The sequence below is a fragment of the Lagenorhynchus albirostris genome, chromosome 3 (genome assembly GCF_949774975.1).
Source record: "Lagenorhynchus albirostris chromosome 3, mLagAlb1.1, whole genome shotgun sequence".
Taxonomy (NCBI): Eukaryota; Metazoa; Chordata; class Mammalia; order Artiodactyla; family Delphinidae; genus Lagenorhynchus; species Lagenorhynchus albirostris.
In genome coordinates, this window is record NC_083097.1 from 159,458,035 (window position 1) to 159,473,818 (window position 15,784).

Sequence of the window (15,784 nt, forward strand, 5' to 3'; positions counted from 1 at the left end):
GGGATTCTAGCTGAGTCCACTGGCCCCTTGCTTGCCACCAGGGGGCAGCAGAGCCCCATTGACTTGGGCCAGGCAAGGAAATGGGTACCTGCCTCCCCTGCTCCAAGGGGAATAAGCCCACATTTGTCCCCTCGGCCTCCAAGGCCCTGTGGGTCCAGCTCCTGTGATGAACCACCCTGCCCGCCCCGCGTTCTCCCATCCACCTCTCCAGTGCTCACCCTATTCTAGCCGTGCGGCTTCCTGGACTGCCAGAATATAAGCTGGCCAGCCTCAGGGCCTTTGCACTTGTTGTCCCCCCTGCCCAGAGCTCCGCTTTCTCTGTTTACTCCTTTATTCACTTGTCAAGTCTCCATCAAGCTCTCAGACAGGAAGCCTTTCGTGTCTAAACCTCCCCGCCCCTGCCCCACCCCACCATAAAGGCCCCCAAGCCCCAGTTGCATCCATTATGCACATCCATTTCCCTCATCCTGACCCCATCATGGTTGTGCTTTCCATGTTTTCTTGTGTGATTATTGAGTTGTTTTTCTCATCCAAAGGTTTGAGAGCCACCTGAAAGCCTGACCTGGATCTGTCCTGGTCATCCTATAGCCTCAGGCAGGGCCTACTATACATCAGGTGCTCAGTTAATGCTTGTGCACAGACACATGGGAAGCAGCTGGGAGGGCTCTACCTGTGGTGTTGGAGGGGAGCAGTTTGAAGAGAAGGTCATGAGTTGGGCCCATATGGCCAAGGGGACAACAAAGAGGCTGTTCCAGGCAGGAACAGCATTGTCAGAGGCGTGTTCCCTCTGGGGGCTTGACACCAAGGACGGGAAGAAGTTGGATTTTCTACCGAGGGCACTGGGAGCCACATAAGGTATGGGGCTTGGAGGGGCATGGACAGCTCATGGGCAGGTATGAAGGGCTGGGGTGGCCCTGCCAATGTGGGGTCGGAGATGGGGGTCTGTATGTCCACCTGGGGCTTTCCTATTTACACAGTTACTGGCACAAGCAGAGAGAGGCAAAGTCTGAGGCACAGAGTTAGGATTCGAGCTCTAGGAAAGGGATTTACCCAGGAGTGTGAATTTGCTGTAAAATGAGGAGCCGTGGAGGGTGTGTGAGTAGGGGAGGGGCTTGATCAGGTGGGCAAGGGGCTGGCACCAGAGGTCACTTGATCAGCCAGCCTTTCGCGGGAGGTCTTTGCCATGGCCACAGGCCCTCTGGATTGCCAGCTGTAGCCCTGTTCTGCAGAGGAGGAAACTGAGGCCAGATGGGCGTGGGAGAAGCAGCTGCTGGGGATGCCAACACAATGGGCACAGTGGGAGGCATGTAGGCAGCACAGGCTGGGGATGATGGGCAGCTCCTTTACTAACTGTGTGCAGAAGTGTCCCCGGCACACATGGTAGGGGGAGCTTGTGGACACAGCATGTTAGCCTATGGTGCATGAGACCATGGCTTCATCCCCACTTGGGTCCCCAGACCTATGGGACCTCGAATTCCTCCCATGCAGGAGGCTCTGTTTCCTGTATGTGGCTCAGACTAAGCACCTGAGGATGATGGGTAACCTCCCTCATCCTCATCTACACATATGACCCCACAGCAGAGCCTGTTCTTTAGCCTCAGAATAAGTCCAGAATCCACCCACTTTACTCCACAGCCCCACCCTGGTCCAGGCCTGTGTCCTCCCCTCCCAGACCCTGTTACAGCCCCTCACTAGCCTCCTGCTGCCTCTACTCCTGCCCCCCAACAGCTTCTGTTCCTCATGGCAGACATGGGGGGCGGGGTTTACAGACATAGTCCAGATCACACCCTCCCGCTGCTCACACATCCTCCATGACTCCCTGTTGCTGCTGCAGTAAAACTGCACTCCTCCCTGTAGCCCACAAGGCCCACATGGTGAGTCTTGCTGGCATCTTCCCCTCAGTCCTGCTTCAGGGCCTCTGCATGAGCTGTGCTCCCTGCCTGGGATGCTCTTTCTCCATGGCTGGCTCCTCTTCCTTCTCGATGTCTCACTGCTGGCTGCAGTGTCACCTCAGAGAGGCCTCCTGGCTAAAGTCGTCCTTTGCCAGCCTTACCCCTGTGCTTTTCCTTCCTCAACTTCAGTGTGTGAAATTAACTTGTTCATTTAATTGTTTCCTGTTCACTCTCTGCCTCCCCTACCAGCCTGGGGACTCCTGGGGGCAGGGATTATTTGTGGCCTGCATCCCCAGGGTTCAGTACAAGGGCAGACACACAGTAGGTGCTCAATGTTTGTTGAGTGAATGAGTGGCCAGATATGGGTTGTTTGAGCCCCAGCCTGGGGGGCATGGAGAGCAGGCCTGGGGAGACACTCAGCGGATATCTGGGCCACTGCGTGTGGGCCACCTGAAGGAGACACTGGGCTTGGAGGCAGCAAGGCAGGGAGTCTGAGAGAGACTTGAGAAGCAAAATGGGTGGCAAGATGGATGGGCAGGGTCAGGGCTACACATCAGGTAGCAAGACCCCCTGTACGCCTCAGTTTTCTCAGATGTGGGGTCTGGGCTCCAGGTCAGTCCTGCCTGGGCCGGTTCACAAAGTGTTGTGTGGCCTGTGGAGGGTCCACCTTCAGGGTGACACTGTCCCTGACTTCCTGGGGCTGTCATGAAAGGAGGAAGCATTAATTCACAGAAGCATTAATTCCATAGTGAAGATTAACTGTACCCCCAGCTCTGTACCAGGCACTTTCTGTGCCTCTGATTTTATTACATTTTCACAAAGGGACATGTGTATATGGGGAACCAGAGGCCTGGAAGTTTGCCTAATGCTAACGTTTATCGAACGTTTACCAGGCACTCTTGGGAGGCACAGTGTAATCTTCATGTCAGCCCCATTTTCCTCCCATCTTACAGTTGAGAATACTGAGGCTTGAGAAGTTAAATCAGGCATCTGATTCCTGATAGTAGCCAGGCTGATGGCCTTTCCCGTCGTACAGACAGGAAGAGCATATCAGATGCCCTGACTCAGTTTGCTAAACACACCCTCTGTGCCAGTCCAGTGCTGGAAGATGCTGGGACCTCAAGGAGCCCAAGCCTGGGGAAGACAGAGCTGGACAGACACAAGAGAAGACCTCCTGAAGGAGGGGACGCTGGATTTTGCCAGGCAGGAAAGGCATTCCAAGAAGTACAGCCAGCGTGGGTGCAGTAGCATGAGCTGGGCCAGGCTGCTGAATGGGTCTTGAGTGCCGCACGCAGAAGGGGTTAGCGCCGAGGTAGGGGAGAAAGGGGCGCGATCGGATTTACATTTTGAAGGAAGGGAGCCAGCCAACTTCGAAGGCCCTACATCCAGGTACCGCCAACGCCCCGCCCCCGCCGCCCGCAACCCTGGCAACGTCCCGCCCCTCCGCCCGCGGCCATGGCAACGCCACGCCCACCAGCCAGCACGCGGGTTCGCAGGTCTTGCTTCCGCGTCGCTCGCCCCACCCTCCAGGCCAGGCCCCGCCCCCGCGCTGTCCTGGGCGGGGTTCCAGGCCTCGCTCCCGGCCTCGCGCTTCCTCCTCGCCCCCCACCCCCAGCCCCGCGGCGCGTGCCCCGCCCCTCACCGCGGGGCTCCCGGGGCAGATACCACCGTGAAGGTTCGCGTCCCGCCGCCGCTGGTTGCGCCCGCGCGCCTCTCGGGCCTCTGGCGGCGGCGGCGGCACAAAGGGAAGCAGCATGTCCGATCCTAGCTACTGGACGGCGGTGGCGGCGCCCGGCCACCGGAGCCGCCTGGCCAAGGGCGCGCTGCTGCAGCGCTCCAAGAGGTAGGGGGTTTCGCGCGGGCAAAGGCGCGGCGGCCGACCGAGCAGACACGAGTTGCCAAAAGTGTATCTCGGCAGCGCGGGGAGGGCCACTGTGTCCGGCGGTAGGGGGAAGTGGGCGGATGCACTGGGATCCAGGTATCCCCTGGGGTCCCAGGCACCTTCCTTTCACCGCTCCTTACCCAAATTGGGATGTCTCTCCGCCGGGGTCGCAGCTCAGGTGGTGACAGAAGCAGCAGGGATTTGGGACTGAATCAGGATTCGAACCTGTCCTCTGGGCAGACCTGCGGAGGAGCTTCCTGGAAAAACTGAGGCTGTTTAGTCCCTGGGGCCCAGTCAGCGGAAATGATGGTTCAGAAGCAAATATTTGCTGCGGGAGGATGGTGTGTTTGTCGGTTATGGGGGGGTGGGGGGAAATCACGGTGTTCTATCCAGAGCAAAGTGGAGTCTCAGTTTCTCCTGAAAGGCAGAGAAGCTAAGTGAGGACTGTGAGCTCTGCTGGACCTGCGTTGAAATTCCAGCTCAGCCACTGTCAGGCTGTGTGCCTTCAGGCAGTTCCTTAACCTCTCTGTGCTTGAGTGTCTCACCAGTGCTTGGTCGGGGCACCAGAGGGGAGCACAGGCAAAGGCTGGGCGGTGGGACCAGCTGCTGAAGGACCTTGAATGACTAATCCAGGGTTTAGGCTCTTCTCCCAGAACCTGGGGAGCCACAGAAGGCTCATGGGCACCTCAGGGATCAGGTGCAGGAAACTGGCCTCAGGCGCCTCTTTTCTGACATAATTCTCACTCTCTGTTGTGCCACAGGGCTGGTTATTGAAAAACTAGGCAGCTTCTCAGGGTCCTGGGCCTTCTCCTTCTCCAGGGAGGGCTGAGCACACAGTTGGTGCTCAGTAGATGCTCGGGAATTGAACAGATGATGCCCAGTTCCCCGTTGAGATCTCAGATTTGGTTGTTTTCAAGAAAGCCCTGCCTGAGAGCAAGAGGGAGGCTCCCAGTGTTTTTCCCAAATGCTGTTGGAAGTGAAAAATGATGCATTGGGGTGCAGTGTGGGGGTGAGGGGCTGGAAGAGGATGTGGGCTGTCGGATGTGTGTGTGTTGGGGGGGTGGTGACAGGAAGTTTTGCAGGAACCTGTGGGTTTCGCTTTTGCTTTTGCATCTCAGACTAGAGGACAATCTTTGTGGCTGATGACATCTGTGGCCTTAGTTTTCCAGGCTGGGAAATGGGTGCAGCTGGTCTCTCCCTCCTCTGGGCTTATTGGTATTGGCAGATGTCGGTGATTTAATTCGCTGGAGAGGCATTGCTTGCTCTCCCACCATGCACCAGGCCCTGTGAGTAATGTCAGGAGAAAGATGACAATATACGTAACATGCCACAATTTACCCAGTGCCAGGCCCAAAGCTGAGCACTGTGTATGCACCTTTGCAAAGTATACAGATGGGGAAATAGGCTCAGCAGAGCAGCTGCACATGGAGCCGTGGATAGGCTGAACCCCTCCTCCGTGCATGTCTTGTCTCCTGAGCCGGTTGCTGACCTCACTCTCCTTGGCCTGCACTGTGCCTTCTGCCTGGGACGCCATTCCTGGCCCTGTGAGGCCCCGAGGTGTCATCTCTCCCTCCCTGAGCAGTTCTCCCGCCAAGGCTGGGCTGCGTTGGCGGCTCAGGCTGTGTGGGCTGATGCACTTGTCGAGAGAGAGCAATCGGAGCCGTTGCCGGGCGACTGCTGGAGTGGGTGGGGGGAACCGTGTCGCTCCCAACTTCCCTCTGCCAGGGCAGGGGCTGGGGCCAGGGCACATATGGGAATTACTGGGCAAGGGTTGCGGGGGGCACCTGGGTCAGGGGTCTGGTGGCCAGGAGGGAGCTGGGATGAAGGGAGGAAAACATGTGGGCAAAAGTTTGGCAGAACAGGGACTTCCCTGATGGTCCAGTGGGTAAGACTCAGTGCTCCCAATGCAGGGGGGGCCCCAGGTTCGATCCCTGGTCGGGGAGCTAGATCCCGCATGCCGCAACTGAAAGATCCCGTGTGCCGCAACGAAGATCCCACGTGCCGAAACTAAGACCCGGTGTACCCAAAATAAAATAAATAAACAAATAAATATTTTTTTAAAAAAAACATTCTTTGGAAAAAAAAAAAAGTTTGGTAGAACAAGAACAGGACCCAATGTGCAAGATGCTGCCTTTGGGGTTTCCAAGGATCAGATTGGCGTTTTAGGGGGATCTTGGGGAGGGGGTCTGCTCAGAGATTGGAGCAGTGGCCCTGGGAAAAGGTGCATAAAATGGAGTGGGCGCCTGCCTCAACCCACCTGTGGGTTCCAGGATCCTCTCCAACCTCTGCCTTATTTGCCATCGTTCCTGGCAGTGGCCACGATGTGGGCAAGGCTGTGGGGCGGGATTGTGGAGCAACCGTCCCCCCCCGCCCCCCACCCCGGCATTGTGCAGCATGCAGAACTTCCCCCACCAGAGATCGAACCCGTGCCCCCTGCATTGGAAGTGTGGAGTCTTAACCACTGGACCGCCGGGGAAGTCCTGGGCGTGGGATTGTGAACACAGAAGCTGGAGAAGCTGGGCCAGGGCTATGATGTTGCAGAGGGGCGGTCCGCCTGGGGAGCAGAGAGAGAGTGGTCGCCCCCAGCTTCCTGTCCTGCCTGGAAGCCATCACCCATGTGCTCCCAGCTGAGCAAGTGGTCCTGTGAAGCAGGAGTCCTGGACCTGAGCATGTGGTCCTGTGAAGCAGGAGTCCTGGACTTGTCCCCACCTTCCCCCCCAACAGCTGCCGCAGCGGGAACCGCAAGAGCCTGGTGGTAGGAACGCCCTCGCCGACCCTTTCCCGGCCCCTGTCACCCCTGTCCATCCCAACAGGTGAGCGCGGGGGCAAGCGGGGCAGGGTGGGAGTGTCCTGTCTCCACCCCCACTGACCCAGTTTCCCCCCCCCTCCTCCTCAGCAGGCAGCAGCCCCCTGGATAGTCCTCGGAACTTCTCAGCTGCATCTGCTATCAACTTCCCTTTTGCCCGGAGGTGAGTGGTCTCCGGCTTTGGGGGATGGTGTTGACGTGATGGGCGAGGGGACAGGCAGGGGCATACACCTGGTGGCTGGACCTGCCTCCTCATTAGCCTTTTCCCCACCCCTGGCCTCTGCCCTGCTGTGGTCTCTCCTCTGGCTTCCGCCCTTGGCAAATGCACACATGCACGCACGGTCTCCTGCAGCCACATCCCGAGCACAGACAGGTAATTTCTATGAGCCCTCCGGGAGGGGCAGGGGGAGGGGGTGGCATGACTTCGTCCAGGAATCACTCATTCACTGAAAGTTGTTAATTCACTTAACAAGACCTGATGGAGGACCTGTTATGTGCCAGGCACTTAGATGTCACTTATTCATTCAACAACGTTTATTCAGTGCCTGCTGGAGGCCGTGCCCTACACTGGGGGCTGAGGAATGGGAGGCTGGACTTTGGCCCTCAGGGAGTCCTCAGTCTGCTGGGAGTGGCCAGCGTGTACTCCAGCAGCTGCAACTCAGAGCAGCTTTGATGGGGGACGTACTGGCCGCTGGTGTCAGGGAAGACTTCCTGGAGGAGGCAGCTGAAGAACAAGGAGAAAACACACAGTGGACTTGCTCACCCTGTATTCCTGTTCTTGGCCTTTTCAGAAGGTCCTTCCTCCAATGGGGCCAGGATCAGCCAGCCACAGTGCTTGCCCTTGGTCCCCACAAGCTGCAGGGTCCTTGCCTTCCTTCCAACTTCTCATTCTCTCCAGGGCCGACGGCAGAAGATGGTCCCTCGCGTCCCTCCCGTCTTCTGGCTATGGAACCAACACGCCCAGCTCCACTGTCTCGGTACCCACAAGTCCTACCTTGGCAGGCAGACAGGGGAGTGCCAGGTTGGGGGTGGGGAAGACACGTCTTTGGGTTTTTTTTTTTTTGCAGTACGCGGGCCTCTCACTGTTGTGGCCTCTCCAGCCGCGGAGCACAGGCTCCGGACACGCAGGCTCAGCGGCTATGGCTCACGGGCCTAGCCGCTTCGCGGCATGTGGGATCTTCCCGGACCGGGGCACGAACCCATGTCCCCTGCATCGGCAGGCGGACCCTCAACCACTGCGCCACCCGGGAAGCCCCTTTGGGATTTTTTTTTTAAGGTGTTGGATAGTTATCCAATCAGCAAACATCCTGGCTGGCCCCTCTGTGCCCCATTTTGGGCAATGTTGGGGTGTCCCTGAAAGGACCCAGCCTCAGCCCCAAGGGACTCCTGGTCCGGGATACACAGATATCCTCATCCTTGTGTGGTCAGGGAAGGCCTGGTCAGAGGGGGTCCTGGGGCTGCCAAGGGAGCAGGTAGGGAAGGCTTCCTGGAAGAAGGGACATCAAAGCTGGAGTTTTGAGGGATGCACAGGAGCCAGGCAGGAGAGTTACCATCTGATGACCAGCAGACAGCCTGAGCCTTGAGGGGTAATGCTGGGGTCCTGGCTGTGGCACTGACCATGAACCCATGGCCCCGATACCCCCTCCTGCCAGTCGAGCTCATCCTCCAGGGAGCGCCTCCACCAGCTTCCTTTCCAGCCGACGCCGGACGAACTATGCTTCCTGTCCAAGCATTTCCGCAGCTCAGAGAGCATGGTTGATGAGGAGGGCGGCCACCACTCACCTCGCCTTCGGCCCCGCTCCCGCAGCCTCAGGTGGGCCTCGACCTCTGACCCCAGCCCCAGCCCCTCCCTGGGCTGGCTTTGGGACCCACATCGTGGCTCCTCCTCCACCTTTGGTGCTGACCGTGCACAAGCCTGGCCTCCGGCCCTTGGCCCTCAGACCTGACTCAGCCGCCCTTCCCTGGGCTGTGTTTTGGGTCCCATGTCATAAGCCAGTTGTCCCCTCCTTCAGCCCTGGACGCACAACAGGGGCCTTCGACAATGAGATCGTCATGATGAATCACGTGTACCGGGAGAGATTCCCCAAGGTGGGCAGCGCCTGGCGGCTAGACCAGCCCCAGCTCCCTCCATGTTGCTGTCCCTCCAGTGGCACCTGCTGTCTTCCTGGCTGCATCCCCCCTATCTGTCCATTTCTGTTTTTCCCTATCTCTCTGTCTCAAACTCCCCCCTCCCCCACCCGCACCTGTACACGTTGCTGCTTCTCCTCCAATCTTTGGACCCCATCGTCACATCTTCTCTCTCTCCCGCCCCCATCTGCGCATGTCGCTCCCCAGCCCCATCCAGTGACCAGGTCACCCCATCTCCCCTGCTCCCTGCCCAGGCCACAGCACAGATGGAGGGCCGTCTGCAGGAGTTTCTGGCCGCCTTCTCACCCGGCGCCCGGCTGGCACTGGCTGACGGCGTCCTGGGTTTCATCCACCACCAAATCATCGAGCTGGCCCGCGACTGCCTGGCCAAGTCTGGAGAGGCTCTTGTCACCTCCCGCTACTTCCTGGAGATGCAGGAGAAGCTGGAGAGGCTGCTGCAGGATGTGCGTGGGGGCAGGGGAGTGCAGGGTTTAGGAGTCCCCAAGGAGGGCAGGGCAGGACCAAGGGCTTGCAGATGACGCTACCACCCATCTGCCCCCAGGCCCATGAGCGCTCAGACAGTGAGGAAGTTGGCTTCATTGTCCAGCTTGTCCGGAAGCTGCTGGTCATCATCTCGCGGCCAGCGAGGCTCCTCGAGTGCCTGGTGAGTATCTTGGCACATGGCCAGGTGCCGGGCTGAGTCCAGGCACCCAACGGTCCTGCCGAGATACAAGAGACAGGCCCCATCGTATAGGGCTTTGAGAGGAATGCTGGGGGCTGCCGGGCTGCGGCGGGCTTCCCAGAAGAGGGGCCGGGAGCTAAGATCCCAGGGACGAGTTGGAGCCACTGGCGAGGATGCTTCAGACAGAGGGAGCGGCGTGTGCAAAGGCCTGCAGGTGGGACCAGGCCTCGGCTGACCAACCCCTCTGCACCCCCAGGAGTTTGACCCTGAGGAGTTTTACCACCTGCTGGAGGCTGCCGAGGGCCAGGCCCGCGAGGGCCAGGGCATCAAGACGGACCTGCCGCGGTACATCATTGGGCAGCTGGGCCTGGCTAAGGACCCCCTCCAGGGTGAGCTGGGGGTGGGGCAGAAAGAAGAAACTGGGGTGAGATTGCGGTGGAGCCGGGATTCCAACCCATGCCCACCTGACTCCAGAGCCGCCACACTCTCTCTTTGGCCCTGTCCTCAACCACCTGCAGGGCATATTATGGGGAAAGTGCCCAGGATTCCGGGGTAAGGTGGCCACAAGTTGGAGCCCCTGACCTGCCAAGTCCTCAAATGCTAAGTCAAGTTGGGCCAGGGTACCAGAGGACCACATTTAGCAGTGGCATTCACGTTGTCCTGTGAATTCACAAAGCACTTTCCCAATTTCATCCTGCTGTGGCCCGGGAAGTGGGAGTCAGACGGGGCAGCCCATGGGCACGACCAAGGTGGCCGAGAACCCCCCAGCCAGGACAGGGGAACAACCGAGACATGGTGCTAGGGGAGCGTTGAACCTGCCCTGGTCCAGGGGTGGTTGGGGGAGCTCTGGGAAGAGAGGATATTCGGGCTGGGGCCTGGAGGATGGAAAGGTGTGCAGATTTAGGGGAGAGAGAAAATGAACCGGGCAGGGGGAATGGTGAAGGCAAAGGTTCTGAGGTGGGTCTGTGTCTGGTGTGTTGGAAGAGCAGCGAGGAAAGGGGTGTGGCTGAGGAAGGAGGGGAGCTGGGGGGAGGCGACGGGGTCGGCAGGGACCAGCCGCAGTGGCCAGCGTCCACTGGGATTGGGCTGCCATTGTCCCCATTTAAAGCCAGAGAGACTGAGGCTCCGGGCAGATGAGATTGAGCTGGGGTTCAGGCCCAGGTGTGCCCGAGACCAGATCGCCCGTGGACTAGCCGTGTGGCCGCAGCCAACCTCTTTTCTGTCTCATGAAGATGACACAGGTGGCACTGTGGGTGGGCCCAGGTGTCAGAGGAAACACGAAGTGGCCAGGCAGGCAGGTGGCAGCTGAGGCTGCGGGGGCAGTCATCTACCCAGCACCGCGCAGTGGGCCCACTGACAGTGGGACGGGCGGGCTGCATCTGAACCCGGGCCTCCCTCACCCTGAGGCTCACTGCCTCATCTTAGCCTTGCTCTGTGACCGCAAAACACTGTCTTCATGGCCACCGTCACTGCTGTTGTTCACCAGCTGCACACTCCCACCCGGGGCCACCCCTCTGCTAAGCCCCAGGGCTGGAAACTAAGGGGGCTCGCCTGGGCCATGCCCTGAGCTGAGGAGGATGTTAGGAGCCATCACCCAGAGGGGCAGCGTCACAGCCGGTGTTCACAGGCCCAAGACTTGGGGCCAGGGTTCAAGGTAGGCTGAGCATTCGGAGCCTGGGCTTCCCACCGGCCCTTCTAGAAGGTTCCTTAGTCGTTGTTCAGCCCAGCTTCCTGGGTTTGACCGACACCTGGACGCAGTAGGGGCTGAATGACAGTATCGTGGGAGCTGGTCAGGGGCGGCACCATTTCCCCAGCCCAGGATGAGCCCTGGAGGCCTCCGGAAGTCTCCGGGTGGTGGAGGGGCGGGGCTCAGAAACCCCATTTGAGGCTCCTCCCTCATTTTACAGAGACGGTGCCTCTGAGTCACCTTGATGACAGTGGAGGACAGCCCCCAGCACCAGCACCGGAGTCCCCAGAAGTAAGACGCAGAGCTTTGGCGGCCCCACCTGTCTTGTTCTTTTGACGGTAGACCAGGTGGCCATGAGAAGGGCTGGGTTTGCTGTTTGCTGAGGTTTTGCATACAGCAGGTGCTTAATGAACGCCTGTGACTTTGGGGGGGATGGTGGGGGCAGGTGAGACTGCCCTGCCATGGAGGTTGGGCAGGGCAGGGTTGGAGGGGGTACTGGAAAGGGGAGCTTTGCAGAATGTGTAGGAGTTTTCTGGAAGGAGGGCATGCGTGGCTTAAGCAAAAGCTCAAACTCGGAAGCTGAGTTTGACAGGTTTGTGTAGGAGGAGAGGTAGCGTCAGGCGCCAGGACCAGCATTTGGGACTTGGGGGCAGGAAGAACACAGCCTGCTCAGCGGTGGGGCAGGACCCTGACCCCTCTTGCTACCCACCCCGCAGAGTCGTGCCCTGGTCGGCCCTTCACGGAGGAAGCCCTGTGAGAGCGACTTCGAGACTATCAAACTCATTAGCAATGGGGCCTACGGGTGAGTCCTTGGGTACCCCATAGACCCATTTCTCAGATGCCCATGGGGATGGTTGAAGCCCACACAGCCCCTGAGTGTGCGGACAGGGAAACTGAGGCCTGAAGAGGGAAGTGGAGGCACAAAACAGCAGGGGCATGGCCTTGGAAGGGCTTGTCCGTGATCTAGGTCCTTACTTACCCCAGGTGTTTGGGGTTCTAGGAATCTGGGGACTGAGCAAGGGAAAAGATGGCCACACGATGGCAGTAGCGTGCGCCAAGCATTCTTTAAGTGCCGCTTTGACGGATTTGCTTTGGGGGAGGGGGGAGGAGTCCCTCACAGCATAAGACCGTTGTGGGGTCTGGGACGGAGGGGGGCTTGCAGAGGAGGCTTATGTGTCCGCAGCACAGTGGGGGGGGTCTCTGGGTCTGAGAGCTCCACAGGGCAGGAGCGGCTTGGGGTCTTTAATAGCCCCAGCGTTTATCTTATCTACAAGGTATGCAAAACCAGCAGGCTCTAAACGGCTAAAAGTCTGCTTATTTGACTTGTAGTTAAAGCGATTTGAGTGCGTGCCAGCGGGGCTTTTGAGCTAACGGGTCTCAGCCGGCTGTGAGGAAATAAACAACCTAGGGGGTCATCTTTGGCTCTTTATATGACACCAGGGAGAGTGGCTTAAACCCACGGGGTGGCCGCTTTGGGAGAAGGGAGGGCACAGCGCAGGCAAAGGCACAGCGGGTTGGGTTCTGGACCCAGGTCGGGTCCCAGTGCTTGCCGGGACCTGGATCTCGGGCCTCAGCGAGCCCGGCTCCCCCCCACCCCCACCCCGCCCCGCCCCGCCCCAGGGCCGTCTACCTGGTGCGGCACCGGGAAACGAGGCAGCGCTTTGCCATCAAGAAGATCAACAAGCAGAACCTGATCCTTCGCAACCAGATCCAGCAGGTCTTCGTGGAGCGCGACATCCTCACCTTCGCTGAGAACCCGTTTGTGGTCAGCATGTTCTGCTCGTTCGAGACCCGGCGCCACCTCTGCATGGTTATGGAGTATGTGGAAGGTGCGGTCGCTGGGGCTTGCATGCCTCCAGAGCAATGGAGAGCTTACTCCTGATCCAGAAGAAATACCTTATCCCTCCTTTGATCAAGCCCGCAGTCTGCTCTGTCCTCCATGGGGTCCCAGCCTGCCTTGGGGGGCCCTCAGTCTGTGGTGGGGGACCCAGCCTCAGGGAGTTGGAACTGGGGGATCCCAAAGAGAAGTGTGAGGGCAGGACCCTAGGGTATAGGGGTAGGATGGACAGCCTAGGCAGGAGGGACTGGTGGGCAAGGGCCTAGAGGCTAGAGCAGCGAAGGGAGGGAGGCGTGCATCAGAAGGACTAGGGGGCTTGGGGGCCAGGGTGAGGAGTTGTGGGATCAGGTTTGCAGTTCAGGAAAGAGCAGGGCCTTCAGGTAAGTGCAGGACATGCATTTAACCAAGCGGCTGCCGGGTGAGCAGAGGAAGCGTGCACTTAGGAGGCACCAGCTGTGTACAGGGGAAGGGACTGTGCACTTAACAGAGCTGCTGCCCTGCCAGGGGAAAATCAGAAGGCAGGGTCTGCCTATCCTCCCGCACCTCCCAGGTCCCCACCCCAATTCAGGACAGATTGGAGACACTTTCCAGAAGGTGGGGAGGGCACATAGGCACAAATCTGGGCACGGCTGTAGAGCCGAGGGCCTCTGTGAGCACGTCCACCCCTCTGCAGGCGGCGACTGTGCCACGCTCCTAAAGAACATGGGCCCGCTGCCCGTGGATATGGCCCGCATGTACTTCGCCGAGACGGTGCTCGCGCTGGAGTACCTGCATAACTATGGCATCGTGCACAGGGACCTCAAGCCAGACAAGTGAGTGGGCCTGGCTCTCAGGGGGCGGGGCTCAGAGTAGCCTGGGGGCGGGGCCTCTGAGTGGGTCTGAGACTGCTCAGGAGCCCCACCACCTAGATTCTCCTGGCATCATGGGCCCCCTGCTGGTAGAAAGCAGGGATCTTGGCAATGTTGAGCACCTGGTGTGTACTGAAGAGAGCAGGTATTTAATAGGCGCCTGCTGTGTGCAGGGGAAGGACAGTGCACTTATCGAGGTGCTGGCCAGGCAAAGTGAGGGGGCACAGACTGGACAGGGGAAGGGACCACGCACTCACAGAGCTGCTGCCACACAAGGGAAGTGAACATGCACTTATGAGGCACCACCTATATACAAAGAGCAGGGACATGCACTTTGCAAGACCTTATGTGTAGAGAAAGGGACTGCATGTCTTGAGCTCCTGCTGTGTGTTAGTGCAGGGAAGAAAGAGAGTCCTAGAGTGTTTATTTTATCCTAGTTTCTAGTAGGCACCTACTGAGTGCCCGGTGCTCTCTGGGTGACTGAAAAACGCAAGTGTGAGTGTAAATAATCCCTCATGCTTTGTAACCCTTTCATAATTTTCAAAGCACTCTTCCGTACATTAGTTGAGCACCTCCTGTGTACAGAGGAAAGGGCTGGTCTTTCATCAAGTGCCCTTTGGATACCAGGCAAGAAGTATGAGTTTCTCAGGTACTTGCCATGTGGAGGTGTGGACATAAGCGTTAAGAATCTGCATGTTTTCAGGGCATCTTGTAGTTTGCAAGTGGCTTAGAAAACAAAGCACCTGTATTTGGCACCTGCTGTATACCTGCGCCTGTGCTCACCGTTTTAAGGAACCCAGACGGCGGTATAACTAACTTCTCGCACACTGATGACCTTTTTGAGTTTATAAAGCACATTTTTTAGCTGGCGTGTATTTACTGGGCACCAGCTGTGGAAAGGTGATCAGACCACAGTTATTAGGCAATGACTGTGTGTCAGTCCCCGAACACTGCAGCTATCTTTTTATAAAGTTTTTATGTTGAGGTCAGCATGCATTGATCACCTACTGTGTGCCAGGGATATGGGTCCCTTTCCAATGGAGGTACTTGCCGTGTGGAGGCGTGAAGAGCCCTGCGTGTTTTCAGGGCCTTAAGAGCCCTGCATGTTTTCAGGGCATCTTGTTTGCGAGTGGCTTAGAAAACAAAGCAGATGTGTGTTGGCATCTGCTGTGTACCTGGGCCTCTGTGCTCGACGCTCTAAGGCTGCTTGCTTGCCCATTGGGCCTCTGTGGGATCATCCTGGAGTGGGATCTTCCAAGTGTCCCCAAGGCAGGGCCTGCCCCTCCCAAGCTCAGGACCCTCATCTGAAAAACGGTGTGGGAAGGTGCAGCCCTGGAGGGTTCAGGGAGGGATAGGCCCACACAGTAGGTGCTCAAGAAAAATATTTTTTCCTCTTCGCTTCGGAAAATTTCAAATACACCCCGAGTCAGGAGAAGGTACATTTGTTTGCTAGGGTTGCCCTAACAAAGTACCACAGACTCGGGGGCTTAAACAACAGAAATTTATTCTCACAGTTCTGGAGGCCAGAAGTCCAAGGTCAAGGTGTCGGCAGGGCCGCGCTCCCTCTGACGGTGATGGGGAAGGATGTGTTCCAGGCCTTTCTCTCGGTTTCTGGTAGTCCCTAGGCTGTGGTGCTCCTCCTGTGTGCGTGTCTGTGTCCAAATTCCCCCTTTTTATTTTATTTATTTATTTTTTACTTTTAAAAATATTTATTTGGTTGCACTGTGTCTTAGTTGCGGCAGGTGGGCTCCTTAGTTTCGGCCCGCCAGCTCCTTAGTTGCGACACGCGTGTGGGATCTAGTTCCCTGACCAGGGATCGAACCTGGGCCACCTGCATTGAGAGCTCTGAGTCTTAACCACTGGACCACCACAGAAGTCCCCAGAAATTTATTTTTAAATGGGCAGATGTCCCCCGGAGGTGCGTGAAAATGTGACTTTATAAAATAAAGCTGGCGCATATCATTTTATCACTTAAAATATTCATACCCTTAAGCTTGCAGGAGAACATGAACAGCAGCATACA

The 15,784-nt window shown here is 57.9% G+C and overlaps 1 protein-coding gene across 18 annotated transcripts in view; it reads left to right on the forward strand.

Moving 5' to 3' along the window:
* MAST3 (microtubule associated serine/threonine kinase 3) overlaps positions 1-15,784 on the forward strand; it is a 30,367-nt gene that overhangs the window by 2,151 nt on the left and 12,432 nt on the right. For 4 of the 18 annotated variants that reach the window (XM_060144748.1, XM_060144765.1, XM_060144752.1 and 1 more), the window contains exons 3-15: positions 6,499-6,587; positions 6,671-6,743; positions 6,933-6,953; positions 7,479-7,557; positions 8,233-8,393; positions 8,593-8,668; positions 8,962-9,171; positions 9,270-9,371; positions 9,646-9,778; positions 11,297-11,367; positions 11,793-11,878; positions 12,697-12,905; positions 13,587-13,725. In XM_060144748.1, the coding sequence (XP_060000731.1) occupies positions 6,499-6,587; positions 6,671-6,743; positions 6,933-6,953; positions 7,479-7,557; positions 8,233-8,393; positions 8,593-8,668; positions 8,962-9,171; positions 9,270-9,371; positions 9,646-9,778; positions 11,297-11,367; positions 11,793-11,878; positions 12,697-12,905; positions 13,587-13,725 (1,449 nt within the window). Of the gene's footprint in view, positions 1-3,475; positions 3,736-6,498; positions 6,588-6,670; positions 6,744-6,932; positions 6,954-7,478; positions 7,558-8,232; positions 8,394-8,592; positions 8,669-8,961; positions 9,172-9,269; positions 9,372-9,645; positions 9,779-11,296; positions 11,368-11,792; positions 11,879-12,696; positions 12,906-13,586; positions 13,726-15,784 lie in introns of those variants that run through there. The other 14 variants (XM_060144749.1, XM_060144754.1, XM_060144750.1 and 11 more) reach the window with 11 other exon arrangements.